General features: G+C 44.1%; 1 protein-coding gene across 1 annotated transcript in view; it reads left to right on the top strand.

The window, feature by feature from the left end:
- Fez1 (fasciculation and elongation protein zeta 1) overlaps positions 1 to 17,041 on the top strand; it is a 47,470-nt gene that overhangs the window by 28,120 nt on the left and 2,309 nt on the right. The window contains exons 4-8 of the mRNA XM_048340956.1: positions 351 to 437; positions 3,699 to 3,867; positions 7,938 to 8,209; positions 9,251 to 9,331; positions 11,528 to 11,603. Of these exons, the coding sequence (XP_048196913.1) occupies positions 351 to 437; positions 3,699 to 3,867; positions 7,938 to 8,209; positions 9,251 to 9,331; positions 11,528 to 11,603 (685 nt within the window). The remainder of the gene's footprint in view (positions 1 to 350; positions 438 to 3,698; positions 3,868 to 7,937; positions 8,210 to 9,250; positions 9,332 to 11,527; positions 11,604 to 17,041) is intronic.

Here is a 17,041-nt window from a genome sequence, read left to right on the forward strand (position 1 = left end):
GGATCCTTTCCTACCTCACCCCATACTGAATGTGTCTTTGCTGCAGGAATTGGCTGCTTTGTTGCTAGCCTCACAAAGGGTGCTGGTTTGCACAGGGATGCGTGGTTACAGAATTCAGATCCACTGATCCTTTCCAGCCAGAATGATGCTAGCTGCTCTTTTCCCATCATCCCTTTCTGGCCGTGCTGGGCTTGATGATATCTTCTGTGCCACAGGGGCACATTTGGAACTAGATGGAACTCAGACTCCTCTAGCTTCTCTCTGAAGACAGTGGGCTGGGCTGGCCTCTTGGTATCAGAGTCCTAGTCCTGCTGGTGGTCAATGTCCCATCTTCCTCTCCTCTCCTCCAGATCCATGAGAAAGAGGAGGAAGAGTTCAATGAAAAGAGTGAAAATGATTCTGGTATCAACGAAGAGCCCCTGCTCACAGCAGATCAGGTAAGAGTATCGCTTTCAATTCTTGGGAATTAAAAAAAAATTATCTTTAGTTGTACAAAGGATCTGTCATTTAACAAAGCAGTTTATGAATACAATATATCTTGATCAATGTCACCCTTTTCAAAGTTCCCACCCTTCCCCCCTTCCCACCCTTCCCTCCCCTTCCCTCACTCTTCTTAATTTTGTGGGATAGCCATTGGATTCTTGACTGTATTCTCCTCTTCTTCTGTTCATTCATCCACCCCTTTTCCCTTGACCCCACCTTGGTGTTTTATTTGCTGAACTTTGCCTTTCTAAGGAATTATCCTATTTGAATTCTCCTTTGAACCTAGCATATTTCAGTTAATACATTTCTACACACTTGCATACCACCCAACGTATTTCCTTATAAGTTTATAAGCTAAATCTAGCTAGTTCTTGGGAAATTTTATTGTTCTGATAAAGAGAAAACTGTAAGAGGACATATGTCAATGGCTACATCGCCTAAGACAGAAAGTGCATGCTCTTTTGGTTGCTGAGTTGATGCCTCAAAATATCTTTCTTTTGGGGGCAGTGTGGTATATGGGGCTTGAACATAGGGCCTTAGACTTTTGCTTGGCCTTTTCATGGCCAGCACTCTACCATTTGAGCCACACCTCTACCTCTGGCCTTTTGTTGGTTAATTGGAGAGAAGAGTCTTGAAGATTTGTCTGGTTTCAAACCTTGATCCTCAGATCTCAATCTCTTGAGTAGCTAGGATTACAGAGGTGAGCCATGGGTTCCAGAAGCAACTTATCTTTTGATAAAGGGTTTAATTTTCTTTATGCTTCTGTTTACCCACCTGTAGAGAACATGAAGGTACTTCTTGATGCTTGGATTGGTTGATAACTGAGACAGGCCTTGTCTTTACTAGCTTCAGCTCCTGCTAAGTCTCCCATAATTCCTTGTACATGGAGTTAGAACACTTAAAGGAACATCCCAAATACCCTTTCTTCCAAAACTAGAAGTGATGGTAATTATACTTCTGTGTGTGTGTGTGTGTGTGTGTGTGTGTGAGAGAGAGAGAGAGAGAGAGACGCATGTTTTCTCACATATTCATGGAACAATGAAAACTTTTAGCCTTCCAAAGGCAATCTCAGAGTTACTTTTCTCCTTGAGAATATATAGTGTTTCACTTTTAGGATTAAATTAATTTAAATATTAGTTTGAATCATTTGTTACTTAGTACAGATGTTGAGTCTCTGGATTTCTGATTCAACTTTGTGTGTGTGTGTATGTGTGTGTGTGTAGGTACGTCTGTGTTTGTAATGTGGCTTGAATTTCTTTGTTCTAAATTGGAGCTCTACCACTTGAGTCACAGCTCCACTTCTGGCTCTTTGTTTGTTAATTGGAGGTAAGAGTCTAACCGACTTTTCTTCCTGGGATGGATTTGAACTGTGATCCTTAGGTCTTAGTCTCCAGAGTAGCTAAAATTGCAGGCCTAAGCTACTAGTACCCAGTACACTCTCATTATTTATGCAGAGGCTTGATTTCTGTCTTTTCTTTGTGTGTAAGCAGGTAACATGTCCTTAACCTTTCTGGCAGTTGCCAATCAATGTGCCGGAGCTGTGCCCACTCCATCATTAAGATGAGAGCTGAGGCTTTCTCCCCTCTCTCCGCTCTCCAGACCCCTCTCCTCTTTTAATATTTTACAGTACTTATTTTTACTTCTGGCCCAGCACCACTCATTTCTGTCTAGGTGAATTCTGAAGAAACAGTCTTCTTCTGCCGCATTTTGACTTGTTTTGGGAATGCTTTCTTTTTTGCTTTTGTTTTTTCCAGTCACATGTTTTGTGATAACTAATGGAGTTTGTTTTGGGGATGTCATCAAGCAGATAAAATATTTTCCCACTTAGAAATAAAATGCTCAGCAAATTGAAGTAAATGCTCTCTTCCAAACAGCCCTGCCTCCATTTCCTGAAAGAGTAGTTTATTTCCAATAAAACATTCATCTAAATGGAGCTCTTGGAAGAGATTTCACATGAAGAGTGCTTTACATTAAAGAAAGAGTATGTGTAAGCCTTTGCTAAGGTCTATTTTTATTATTATTCAATATCTATTAAGAAATGGGCTTGGTGGGGTCAAGGGCGGGGAATAAATGACGAGAAGGGAGGAGAATGCAATAAAGAATTTTGTATATCTGGGCTGGGAATGGGGCTTAGTGGTAGAGTGCTTGCCTAGCATGTATGAAGCCCTAGGTTCAATTCCTCAGTACCACATAAACAGAAAAAGCCGGAAGTGGTGCTGTGGCTCACGTGGTAGAGCACTAGCTTTGAGCACAGAAAAGCTCAGGGACCGAGCCCAGGCCCCGAGTTCAAGCCCCAGGACCAGCAAAAATACATAAATAAATAAATAAAAACAAATTTTAAAAAGGAATTTTGTATATCCTACAAAATGAAGAAAAGTGAGGGAAGGGGTGGGTTGTGTGGGATGAGTGAGAATGTTGAAAGGGGTGACATTGATCAAGAAGCATTGTAGGGGTTGGAGGCATGGCTCACTTGGTAGAGTGCTAGCCAGTGAGCAAAAACATCAAGTACATAGTCTGAGTCCTGGCCTCAGATCTGAAAAAAGAAAGGATGCATTATATTCATAAACTGCTTTGTTGAATAGCAACTGTTTTATATGACAACTAATAGATAATAAAAACATTTTTTAAAAAAGAAATGGACCAGGTGCTGGTGGCTTACTCCTGTAACTCTAGCTATTCAGGGGGCTGAGATCTGAGGATCGCAGTTTGCAATCTGCCCAGGCAAAAAAGTTCATGAGACTCTTATCTCAATAAACAACTCTGAAAAAGCTAGAAGTGGTGCTGTGGCTCGTTTGATAGCATGCTAGCCTTGAACACAAAGAAGCTCAAGGACAGTGTCCAAGCCCTGAGTTCAAGCCCCAGGACTGGCCAAGAAAGGAAGGAAGGAAGGAAGGAAGGAAGGAAGGAAGGAAGGAAGGAAGGAAGGAAGGAAGGAAGGAAGGAAGGAAGGAAGGAAGGGGAGGGAGGGAGGGAGAAAGGAAGGAAGGAAGTAAAGTAGGAAGGAAGGGAGGAAGGAAGGGAGGAAGGAAAGAAGGAAGGAAGGAAGGAAGGAAGGAAGGAAGGAAGGAAGGAAGGAAGGAAGGAAGGAAGGGTATTGATGCAGGAATTTTACAGACAGTAACATGAGACTCGTCCTTATCTGACTAAAACACACGCTGGTACTACTCCCCCTCTAGCAAGAAACAGTTCCACATTTTCTTGTGCACTTTCCTCAGGTAATTGAGGAGATAGAGGAAATGATGCAGAATTCCCCAGACCCTGAGGAGGAAGAGGAGGTCCTGGAAGAGGAGGATGGAGGAGAAACCTCATCCCAAGCAGACTCGGTCCTGCTGCAGGAGATGCAGGCCCTAACACAGACCTTCAACAACAACTGGTCCTATGAAGGTGAGGGTCCTTGAGTGGGCAGGGCTCTCCAAAGATGGTGTACTTATCCAATGCCAGGCAACTTACAAAAGGCCCACTGTGGGCTGGGAATATGGCCTAGTGGTAAAGTGCTCGCCTCGTATACATGAAGCCCTGAGTTTGATTCCTCAGCACCACATATACAGAAAAAAAGCCAGAAGTGGAGCTGTGGCTCAAGAGGTAGAGTACTAGCCTTGAGCAAAAAGAAGCCAGGGACAGTGCTCAGGCCCTGAGTCCACACCCCAGGACTGGCAACAAAAACAAAACAAATAAAACAAAAGGCCCACTGCCCTGGAGCAGAGGTTTATAGATCCAGCTCATGGACAACACCTTCCCTACTTGGTATCTGCAGAGAAGTTATCAGCCCCCCCCCCTTTTTTTTTGATGGTCCTGGGGCTTGAATTCGGAGTCTGAGCATTGTTCCCAAGGTTTTGTGCTCAAGGCTATCACTCCCTCACTTGAACCACAGCTCCACTTACAGCTTTCTGGTGATTAGTTGGAGATACAAGTCTTGAGGACTTTCCTGCCCAGGCTGGCTTCAAACAATCCTCGGCTCTTGGCCTCCTGAGTAGCTAGGATTACAGGGGTGATCCATGGGCACCCAGCAAGAAGTTATCATTTTTGGCAAACAGACAAACAAAAATCAGACAAAACACGCACACACACGCGCGCGCACACACACACACACACACAGAGGAAAATTTAAATGACAAAACCAACTAAACCAAAGGAAAAAGACTAAAACAAAATAAATGGGAGAATCTGAGGGCCACTATCCAAAAGCAATGAGGGATACCACCATAAAATCAATGAAACAAACAAACAGACTGTAACGATGATAGTTCATCATTCTAGAATGATCTGTCTTTGTCAGATCCTATCCTATGTATCATCTCCCAACAACCACACACCAGCCCCACTAGGATGGCGTTAATTGTCTTCCAGAGGTTAAAGGACTGGTCCAAAGCCACTGTTGGAGAAATTGAATAGAAAACAAAATCTCATCCCCACCCAGAAAAGCCTTACCACCAAGGTATTAGAGGAAGAAAGCAGCTTTATTATTAAGTAAACATTAAAGGGGGTGGGGGTGGGGGTGAGTGTGTGTCCCAAGCAGAGGAAATCTCATTCTCCCATAGCCAAGGGGATGGAGCCCATCATGCTGAAGTAGCTTAGCGATTGGGAGCCAGGTGGCTGACTTAAGCCCCTCTGCTTCTAGAACAGTGGGAGTTTAGGCCTCATCTTCTTGGATGATTGTATTTCGAAGCAGGGAGTCCCAGGCCTCTAAGGAAACTTTCCTGAACCATGGAGACCCTAGGAGGCTTCTTTATCCATTAAAAGACCAGACAGACATTTGAAAAAGGACAAAGAAATTCTGAAAGAAAAAGGAAGTGGAGGATAGGCAAGAGCTCCCCTTCCCTTTCTTCCCCTCCCTCCTCTCTCTTCCACCTCTCCCTTTCCCTTCGCCCCTCTCCTCCCCTCCCCTTTCCCCTCCTCTCCTTTCTTACTGACCCTTCCTCCCTCCCTCCCTCCCTTCTTTCTTTCTACAGTGCTGGAGATCAAACCCAGGTCCTCACACAAATTCTGCCCTTGAGCTACTGCTCCCCTCACCCCAGCCCTCTTCCTGTATTTTCAGTGGGGAGAGGCTAAATTCTCATTTTAAATCTGTATTTGCCCTTGAACCAGTATCTCATGAACCCTCCCGAAACCCCCGAACCCTCTCTTTTGACAGAGAGGTTAACTCCATCATCCAGTCTCTTTATCTCTGAAGCATAATAACTCTGAGCACAGGTTTCAAAGGAAGGGCTGGCTGGAGGGTGAAATGAAAAAAAGAAAAAGAAAAGAATCACAGCAAAAGCAAACTAAAAGGAGTAGGTCCATCCATCTGCAGGAGGGTCTCTTCCTGGAAGGGGTCCCCACATGTGGGGATGGAGAAAAGATAGGTGGGTCAGGGGGCTGGGGATATAGCCTAGTGGCAAGAGTGCCTGCCTCGGATACACGAGGCACTAGGTTCGATTCCCCAGCACCACATATACAGAAAACGGCCAGAAGTGGCGCTGTGGCTCAAGTGGCAGAGTGCTAGCCTTGAGCGGGAAGAAGCCAGGGACAGTGCTCAGGCCCTGAGTCCAAGGCCCAGGACTGGCCAAAAAAAAACAAAACAAAAAAAAAAAAGATAGGTGGGTCAGAGTAAACAGGTTGAAGGGCAGGTAAGAAGTAGCCAGACTCTTGCCTGGCATCCTGAGGACAACCTCTAAAGGGCAGAGAGAGACGGGGAGGTGGATGGTGCAGAAAGCCGCCGAGGTGATTGCCTGGCTGAGTTCACTGCCACCCCAATCGGGCCATTCTTGGCCACACAAAGGCCCCACACATAGAAGTGTTTGCTGGGAAGCAGAGTGAAATGGCAAAATAAAAACCCCACAAAAAAACCGAAGGAGGAGGAGGAGGGCGCCAAGGAGCAAGACAAAGGGGAAGGTTGAACTGAGTCAGCAAGCACCCAGGCAACACAGGAATGGGGTGGGGTGGGGAGGGAGTGGGAGGGGAGGGTAACAGATTCTAAGGTTAAAAAGGAAAGGCACCATTAATCAAAGGTGAACTTTCAAAGATGGTCTCTAAATCTCTTTTATTTAGTTCACTAATACTTTAAGTGGCTCATACTAATGGAACATATTTATACAGTCTAGCATGGCATTTCAATATCTAACTGTGTGTAAATGATCAGATCAGGGTAAGTGGGGCCACTGTTACCTCAGACATAACATTTCTTTATCTTGGGAACTTTATTCCCCCTCCACACCACCCAGAGGATTATAGACACAATCATCGTAGCTAGCTTGTTAGTTGAGATGGGATCTAACCAACTTTTAGTCTGAAGCATGACCCTCTGATCTTTGACTCTCAAGTAGCTGGAACCATAGGTGTAAGCCACCATGCTTGCCTGTCAGCTGCATGTTGTTTAGTTCTTGGGGGAGGGTTTGAACACAGGCTGTTCACCCAATTAAAACATATTAGGGTTTACACTTCTCTACTGCTTGAGCCATGCCTCCGGCCCTTTTTGCCCTGGTTATGTTTTAGATAGGGTCTTGCTTTTTGCAAGGACTGGCTTGGATCCTGATCTCCCTATTTAGACTTCCCACTGTAGCTGACGTGACAGGTGTATACCGCCATACCAAGCATTTTCAGATGAGATGGAGTCTTATGATTTTTTTTTTTTTGGTCCAAGTTGGTCTAGTGTTGGGGACAGCTGTGCCTTTAAGAGTCCACAGCTGGCTTTAGCCCGTCCTCTCTTCTTCAGCCTTTAACAGGAAGAGAAGCACCCACCCCTGGGGGGCGAACATGTGTGTGCCATCATGGCGGGAACTTCTACAGAGACCCAGCTCTTGGGGGGCTGTAGTCCCCACCCATAGAGGAAGTTCGTGGCATCACCGTGACGGACACGGTCTTTAGCCTATGACTGGCCCTTTGGCCAATCCCCCTCCTTTCCCGCCATTACCGTTATATACCACCACCCCCCCCCCCAATTAAATCCTGTGAGACCCGTTCAGCCATCAGGCTGTGTCCCCAGAATTTTCTTCCTGCGTTGAACACGTGAGGGGGCTGACGGGGAAGGGGATTTCAACATTTCTCCTCAACTTAGCAAAGTCCACAAAGATACGCCTTACTCCTTCTGCCGGTGGGAGGGGTGAGGCTGAGTGTCTTTCATAGTTTGGGTTCAGGCATTTCCCCCCGGGAGATAGGGGAAAAGGGGGTCCAGAGCCCCCCAACAGTCTAGAACCATGATCCTTCCAATCTTAGCCTCCCATGTAGTTGGGATGACCAGCATGAGCCACCAAGTTCTGCTTTTTTAACCCACATTTTTCTGTACAGAGTCCACATGCTTTGTTGGGGAGCTGTTTCTTCTTCCTCTTCATGTGATCTCCTTTCCTGTAGTTGATATGGGGTCTCTTTCTTCTTGTCCTGTCCCTAAAATGTAGTCCTCTGGGGGCCTCTAAGAGTTGAAAGGTTTCCCTCTGAGGGCAGTCCATCTCCTGAGGGCTCAGGCCTCTCTTTCCCTGCAGGGCTGAGGCACATGTCCGGGGCTGAGCTGGCTGAACTGCTGGATCAGGTGGAGGGCGCCATTCGAGACTTCTCAGAGGAGCTGGTGCAGCAGCTAGCCCGCCGGGACGAGCTGGAGTTTGAGAAGGAAGTGAAGAACTCCTTCATCACGGTGCTCATTGAGGTTCAGAACAAGCAGAAGGAACAGCGGGAACTGATGAAAAAGAGGAGGAAAGAGAAAGGGCTGAGCCTGCAGAGCAGCCGAATAGAGAAGGGAAATCAGATGCCTCTCAAGGTATGTAAGCAACCCAGTTGAAAGACTGGGCAAGGCCAGCTTCCAGTCCCATTATGGATCTCAACACCCACCCTTACTGAGCAACAAAACTGTGAGCAGATGCCTATGAGGGGTGTGGGTCAGAACCAGGGAGAAGACAAGCACTTGTCTCCTGGATTCCTACACAGGCCCCTGCTCTACTGGAGTAGACAGGGCGTCCACATTGAAACAGTTGAAAATGGCCTGTGTCTAGGCTAGACTTCAGGAAGTGAGGGAAGGCATTCAGAGTCTTTGGATGTCTACCACTGACATAAGTTGTGGTCCTGCCTGCTTGCCTTAGAATGTATGTAAGGTTTGATGGAGTGTTTCTGGGGCTGAAAAGAGCCAGATGTCTTATTTGTCTGTTGACAGCATTCTCCAAGCCAGTGGTTTTTAATGGGGGGGGGGGGGAATCTCAATAGGATCAACTAAGTAGCTGTGTCAAAATGGTTTTGCTTATCCCTGACCAGTTAAATTAAGCCTACGATGTATGCATTTTGAAAACAAACAAGCAAACAAACTCCCCAGAAAAGGACAGTGGCTATGTGTGTGTGTGTGTGCGCGCGCGCGCGTGCGTGTGTGCGCGCCAATCCTGGGGCTTGAACTCAAGGCCTGGGTGCTGTCCCAGAGTTTTTTTTTTTTCCCCCAGACGAGCACCTGACCACTTCCAGCCCCATTTCTGGCTCTTTAATGGTTAATTGGAGATAAGAATCTCACAGACTTTCTTGGTCCTGGCTGGCTTTGAACCTCAATTCTCAGCCTCCTGAGTAGCTGAAATTATAGGCATGAGCCACTGGTGCCCAGAAAGGACAGTGGTTTTAAATCTGCCCTCTCTGATGGCAAAATAGCAATGTAAGGCAAGGTAAACCAAGGTCTTACATTGACTCAGGTTACCATAGGCCATTTATCTGATGCAGCATGGTAGCTATGGGTCTCGGTACTTTATTTAGGGCACTGAGGTCCCTGGAGTGTTGGCTGTGGAGCAGGGAGCCTTTGCCCTTCTTGAATTTCTCTCTCCCACAGCGTTTCAGCATGGAGGGTATCTCCAACATTCTGCAAAGTGGCATCCGCCAGACTTTTGGCTCCTCAGGAACCGACAAACAGGTAGGTTTGAGTAGTTTCCTTTTTCCTTTCTCCCTCCCTCCTCTATGATCTTGCAACTAGATTTTCCCAACCAGGTGTGTGTGGGGTGACCCAAAAGAAGCATTCCAGTATAGCATTTGGGCAAAGGACATTTTCTCCCACTGTTGAAGAGGGAGAGAAAGTGTTTTCCCAAGGTGAATTTTTTCTTTTTTAGATATTGCATCCTAAGGTATGAACAAAACTTTAAACCCAACACTGATATGTATGAATTAAGTTTGCATTAGAAAGGAACTGGCACTGGCACCAGGCACTGGTGGTTCACGCTTGTAATCCCACTTACTCAGGAGGCTGAGATCTGAGGACCGTGATTCAAAACTGGAAGTGATGATGTGGCTCAAAATGGTAGAATACTTGAGCAAAAGAGTTCAGGGACAGTTCCCAGGCCCCAAGTTCAAGTCCCACTACCAACAACAACAATGAAAAGAGAAGAAAAACAACAACAACAAAAAAAGAGGATCTATTTCATAGCCGATCCCATCTGAAAGTTTAACCAAGTCTATCACATTTGATCTCTAGCTGGGCCAACGGCCTCCATACTGCCCGTTCAGCTTCCTGGCTCAGATTGTATGGTGTCTCCTTGTTGGCTCCGTTTTGTTAATAACTAGCCTACTGTATTAGTTGGCGTTGCATTGTTATAATACATTTCCTGAGGCAATTAGCTTTATAAACAGTCAAGTTTTATTTAGTTTACAGTTTTAGAGGTTTAAGTGAAAGATTAGGTGGCTTTATTAGTTTGATGTCTGGTAGGGGTGGCACATCATGGAAGAAGTATACATAGGAGCAAACAGTCCCATCTTGTGCCTGGTAAGAGAGGGCTCCCTTCACTTCTTTTGAGGACACACCCCCAATGACCTAAGGACCTCCCATTAGGCCTTTCCTCTCCAAAGTCCACAGCACAAATGTAGTCATGGTATTCAATATACACTATATAAAAAAATGAACTATGCTACTTGTGGACAAGGATGGGGGGTGGGAACTGGGGGAAAGTGAGAAGGAAGGGGTGACATAGTCCAAGAAGAATTGTACTTGTTTCCTGTCTTTATGGAATTGCAACCCCTCTGTACAACACTTTAATCCTAACAATATAATTATATTAATTAAAAAATATGCACTATCTTCTAAAAGTACAGCCTTGGAGACTAAGCCTTCACAAATGTACCTCTGGGGGACACTCAAATTACACGCAAACAGTAGCATTGCAAAGTGGCTTAATTTCTGGTTATTAGGATGGAGTTCAAATTAATGCTATGTTAAGTTGCTAGGTCTTCAGGTGCAAAGGCAAAAAACCCTGGTCCCTACCCTTTTGAGGTACAAATCTAATGGAGTTGGTGGTATCAAGTGACAATTTGAAACTCTGGAATAAATACTCATGAAATGTCTATGCCTTTTAAATCCTTGTGCTAAGTCCTGTGTGTTAGAATTTGACACAGGCACCATGGGGAGGCTTTTGGACTGTATAATTAGCCTGCTCCCTCCACAGCGGTGAGAGCTAAGGCTCAGCATGATGAGGCAGTCTCCCAAGGCCTCACTGCCAGGGGCAGGGCCAGGACCACAATGCAAAGGTACTCGACTTTGTACTGACCACTTTAGGCACCCTTAGGGTCTGTCAAGGTCTCTGGAGGGTCCCCTTCTCCCACCCCCCTCCCGTCCCTCACTCCATGCTGTCTTTGTTGCAAGAGCACCTCACATCCAGCAGAGGGAGCAAATCTAACATCCAAGACCTTGGGTGGGGATGATTTGTCATTTTTGACAAAAGAGAAAGAGTCCTTTCTCAATTTGCACTGCAAAGGAATTTTTAAAAAAAGAACCTTGGGGGAATATTGTCTGTTCTCAGCTTGGAGGGGGACAAAACTCCCCAGATTCCCTAGATAACCTAGAAGTTTCTAGTACAGGAAGAATGTAGCTGCTGAGATGGAGCAAAGTTTTTCCTGGTTAATATGAGGAAAGTCTTACTTTTTAGAGACAGCCCCAGAAGTTGTGGGATGCAAAAGAGTCCTGAAATAGCAGTATGCTAGTGACCTTGAGTGTTGGCAGAAAGGTTGATTTTGAGAGACCTTTGTGTCGTAGGGAAGAGTACTACACTCATGCAAATTGTCCACTGTGCCTTAACCGTTGGGGGACCGTGTCTCAGGCACTACATGCTTGTTTGTCTTCCAGTATCTGAACACAGTCATCCCTTACGAGAAGAAATCATCTCCTCCCTCTGTGGAAGACCTGCAGATGCTGACAAACAGTAAGTTCCTCGTCCCAAACCTTAGAGACTCCTTGTTTCCCTCCTCAGAACTGCATGGGGCACTCCAGTGTCTTAGGCTGGAGAGTTGCTAGGTCAAAATACGCTCTGTATCATGACAGCACATCCACCTAGCCAGGGTACAATTAAAACTTCTTAGTGGTACATACCCAGAGCTCCTCTCTTCTCCCCTCCCCTCTCATCTTCTTCCCTTCCCTCTCTCCTCTTCTCATCTCCTTTCCTTTCCTTTTCTTTCTTCTCTTCCCCATCCTTCTTTCTCTTTCCACCTTTCTTTCTTTCCTTCCCCTCCCTCCCTCCTTTCCACCCTTTCACCCTTCTTTCCTTCCTTCCTGTACTTGGGCTTGAACTCAGAGCCAGAAACACTCTCCCTTAACTTTTTGCTCAAGGCTGGCATTCTACCACTTGAGCCACAGCTCTACTTTTGGCTTTTTGCTGGGGCATTGTAGGTAAGAGCTTCATGGATTTTTCTCCCTGAACTGGCTTTTAGCCTCAATTCTCAGATTTCAGCCTCTTGAGTAGCTAGGATTACAGGTGTGAGCCACTGGAGTCAAGCTTTCTCTTCTTGCCTTTGGTTCTTCCAGTAAGCAAAAGACATGCTGGTAGGAGGGTGTGAAGTGGGTGTGGAAGAGATTTTTGTGTTCCTGGTTGTTCTCCAGGTATTGTCTTCGCTGCCTCTCTGGTTCACTCCTACCACTGGAGGTTGCCTGGTCCACAGATGCCTTAGCAAGGAGCTGGGTCTGCAGTCCTGATTGTATTTATTTTGTTTGTGTGTGTGCATGCACACGTGTGTGTGTGCGCACACGTGCCAGTTCTGGGTTTTGAATTCAGTGTCTGGGCACTGTCCCTGAACTTTTTTTTTTTTTTTTTTTTTTGCCAGTCCTGGGCCTTGAACTCAGGGGCTGAGCACTGTCCCTGGCTTCCTTTTGCTCAAGGCTAGCACTCTGCCACTTGAGCCACAGTGCCACTTCAGGCTGTTTTCTATATATGTGGTGCTGGGGAATTGAACCCAGGGCTTCATGTATACAAGGAAAGCTCTCTTGCCACTAGGCCATATTCCCAGTCCTCCCTGAACTTTTTTGCTCAAGACTAGCACTGCATCTCTTAAGCCACAGCTCTACTTCTGGCTTTTCAGTAGTTGAAGATAAGAGTCTCACAGACTTTCTGTCCAGACTGACTTTTAGTTGCAATCCTGTTCTCAGATCTTAGCTTCCAGAGGAGCTAGGAGTACAGGCATGAGGCACTTGTACCCAGCTGTGATTGCACTTCTAAGAAGCAAAGTTTCTTGGGTGAAATAAGAAGTAAAGCTGGTTGGGAAGAACAGAGTCCATTTTTTTTTTTCCAGGAACTGACTGCTTCCTCTCCTCTGCTTTGGCTGTATTGTCCTATAGTATAACACATATTCTGAGATATGGGGAAAACAGTAATAATGAGTATTTTGTAGGAATAATCTATTTGTGTGTGTGTGTGTGTGTGTGTGTGTGTGTGTGTGTATACACACACATCAGACCACAACTCTCAAGGGACCAGGGCACTTGGCGTCAGCCAGCAGTGTCAGTTTGGCTCTCTTAGGAAGAGAAAAATCCTAGGAGACAATGTGATGACAGGCTCAGTGGATCTGAGAGAAGTCACATTTCCCTGGCAACCATGCATGCAGAATGATGGCTGCCTTGGAGGGAAAGACCCAGGGTGTGGGGGTGGGGGCTATGGGACACCATGGAGGAAGGGAGAGGAAGGCAGATACCTCTTGGGCCCTAGGCTAAAGGTATCCAAAGGTCTACATTAAAAAAAAAATCAATTTGGAGACTGAGAGCAGGAGACTGTTGCAAATGGAAAATTTCCTCATATCCACAGATACTGTGTCCTTGAGAACTGTGAATTTTAAATTCAAAACATTGACTTGCTTTTAACTCATTTTTAAACTCCTGTATTTGCATAAATATGCACTAAGTTTTGTTTTTTTCTTAAAGGAAACAGACAGAAATGCATTTGTAGGGCTAGGGATGTAACTCAGTGGTAGAGTGTTTGCCTTGTAGGAAAGAGGTCTTAGATTCAGGTCCTAACATTATATATACATATATATGTGTGTGTATTTACTATAGATAGATATTTCTTGTAAGGTAGAGCTATATTTTCATAATAGTAAATATCTGGAAAATAAATTGGACAAATTACAAAGCCTGATAAATGTGAGGTCTTAAAGCAGGGAAGAACTAGTTGTTTATTGCAGCAACCCATCCAAGAACTGAGTGTGTAGTTCCTTTTCATTGTGGTTCAGAAACAGACTTGCTTCTATTCTGAGTGGATTTGTTTACATTTTTCACATTTTTAAAAATAATTCCACCTAATATATCCATCATTAGAACACTTTGGATATGTGGAAAAGTGAACATAACAACTCGATAATAATTGTGTTAGTCTTATGACACTGTGTCAAAATACCTGAGAAAAACAGCTTAAAGGAGAGATGGTTTATTTTGGCCAATAGTTTTAGAAGGCTCAGTCCATGGTTGCTTCACTTGTTTCTGGGCCTGTGATGAGGTGAGATCATCATGGCCATAAAGCAGCAGAGCTGCTCACCTCATGGTGGCCAGAAAGCAGGGAGAAAGAGAGAGAGAGACAGATCTAGGGATTATCTGTCTAATCTATCTATCTATCTATCTATCTATCTATCTATCTATCTATCTATCTATCTATCTATCTATCTATCTATCTATCTATCTATCTAATCTGTCTATCTATCTATCTATCTATCATTTATCTCTCTCTCTCTCTATTGATCAAAGTTATGCTCTCAAGAACTCACTGCCCTCACTGCCCTTCTTACCTCCTAAATTGCCCTCACCTTTCCAAAGCCCATCATATTACGAACCCATCAATGGACCAGTCCATTTGGTGAGGTCACGAACATCACGACCCAATCACTTTCCCAAACAAAGCCTCACCTCTAAACATTCCTGCACTGGGGAACCAAGCCTTAAATACCTGGACCTTCAGGGGGACATTTCAGATCCAAACTCGTTTAGTATGTTAGCCATAATATTTTGTATCTTTTCTAGATAGTCACAATTAAACCAGCGATAAAATTTTGTATCATGATTTAAGTCCCACCAGTTGACATTTTGTTAACATTTTTATGGCTGTCTCTTTTATTATATGGACATATCACATTCTGATATTTTATACCTCTTAATAGAAAGATTTCTAACTTCTGTCTTCTCTGAATACCAATTCTCATAAAGATTATGAAAGCGGTTTTTTTTTCTTCTTCTTTTATTGGTAGATTCTTGCATGGACAATGTCTCCTCTGTCTCCTCTATGTCCTTTAATCAAGGACAACACACAAAAATGCTTTAGAAAGCTCCTTTCACTGGATAACTCATATAAAATTGGAACTTGGAGGAAAACCTAGAAACTTATTGGCTGAGTGCCATCATTGCTCTTTTACTGCAATCTTCTGGGTGTGGCATTTAGTTTCCCAAGTTCCATTGCAAATAGCATGCATGTCTAGAAATACAGAAAGCAAGAAGAAGAAACAAGGACCATCAGCTTCTAGTTGAGTTGAAGTGAACATTTGTCTAAAAAATATAGAAGGAATTCAACAGGAAAGGAGCAATACCACAGTGTGGGACTTTCTTTTTCTGAACTTAGCCAATGACACAGGCCCATCGGTGAGTTCTGTTCCTTGCCCACTCCTGACTTGTGGCTCCAAGTTTCATTGCCCTGCTTTGCAATCAGGAAAGCTGATCAGTGGAGTTCAAGGATGTGGAAATGGACAATGCATACAATCTCTTTTCTTTTTTCCTTTTTTTTTTTTTGTGCTGGTCCTGAGGCTTGAACTCAGGACCTGGGCTCTGCCCCGGAGCATTGTGTTCAGGGCTAACACCCTACTACATGAGCCACATCCCCACTTCTGATGTTTTGGTAGTTTATTGGAGATAAGAGTCTTATGGGCTTTCCTGCCCTGACTGTTTTTGAACAGTGCTCCTTAGATCTTAGCCTTATGTGCAGCTATGATGACAGGTGTGAGCCATGAGTATCTGGCTTCGCTTTCGTTGTTTTATGAGGCTATATAAGACTACATACAATAGGCACACAGTAGTTGAAGGAAGAATTAGACTAGCAGGATATAATTATGCTTATAATCCCAGCACCTGGGAAACTGAAGTTGGTGGAGGATGAGTTTAATGATTAAATAGTTTTTTTTTTGTTGTTGTTGTTGTTTTTGTTGTTGTTGTTGTGGGGCTTGAACTCTGGGCTAGTCTGGGGTGCTGTCCCTGAGCTTTATTGCTCAAGGATAGCACTCTACCATTTTGAGCCATAGTGCTACTCCCAGTTTTCTGGTAGTTAATTGGAAATAAGAGTCCCATGGACAATCCAGCCAGGGCTGGCTCTGAACCATGATTGTCAAATCTTGGCCTCCTGAGTAGTTAAGATTTTAGGCGTGAGTGACCAGTGCCTGGCCTGGACATTTTTTTTTTTTAATATTATAAGGTCCAGCATTTTCTTAAAGGATTTTCTGTAAGCTTTGTAGAAAATCTCAGGTAAATATGAGAAATATTTAATATATTAACAGAAGAGCTTTTTGATTTGTAGTGCTGAGATTGAATGACATAGGACCTCATACAAGGTAAGCCAATACTACCACTGAGTTACATCCTCATCCCTAGAAAAAAGCTAGTCTTAAAAATTTATAAAGAGCTTCTTGAAAAAGCCTTTAAGTGTCAAGGGCTTCCCTGTTGTTTGATTCATATGTAGATGGCACAGTGCTATAACATGTCTGTGAGCTCCAGAAAGAGTCCATACATAATTCTTCCTCATCTTCCCAAACTCTAGTTGTGTAATGGACAAAGCATGGAATAAATATTTATTGAGTTAACTTGTTACTTGTTGTCATAGGGTTGGAGGTGAAGATGATTGTTTATGTGAAAAGAATGTCTTTAAAACACTTTTACAGGTGATTCAGTAATGTGACAAGTATTTTCTTTTATTTTAAAAATTGATTGATTGCCAGCCATCAGTAATCCTAGCTACTCAGGAAGCTGAGATCTGAGGATCATATATGGTTCAAAGAAAGTCTGTGAAACTCTCTTCTCCAATTAACCATCTAAAAAAACCTGGAAGTAGAGCTGTGGTTCAAGTGGTAGAGCACTAGCTTTGAGAGGAAAAAAAAAAAGTCAGGAACAGTACACCAGCCCTAAGTTCAAATCCCAGACCAGTCATAAATAAATTATACATTTTTATTACTGAATTGTACAAAGGTGTGGCTCACTGTGACATTCCCTTACATGTCTACATTTTATCATAGTCTCACCTCCTTTATCACTCTCCCTCAATACCCTCCTCACCTGTCAGTTTTTATTAATATTTAGATTGACTATATTGTGAAGATTCTTTTTTTTGAATGACTGCTTTATTCTTAT

Source organism: Perognathus longimembris, chromosome 3, assembly GCF_023159225.1.
Source record: "Perognathus longimembris pacificus isolate PPM17 chromosome 3, ASM2315922v1, whole genome shotgun sequence".
Classification (NCBI taxonomy): domain Eukaryota; kingdom Metazoa; phylum Chordata; class Mammalia; order Rodentia; family Heteromyidae; genus Perognathus; species Perognathus longimembris.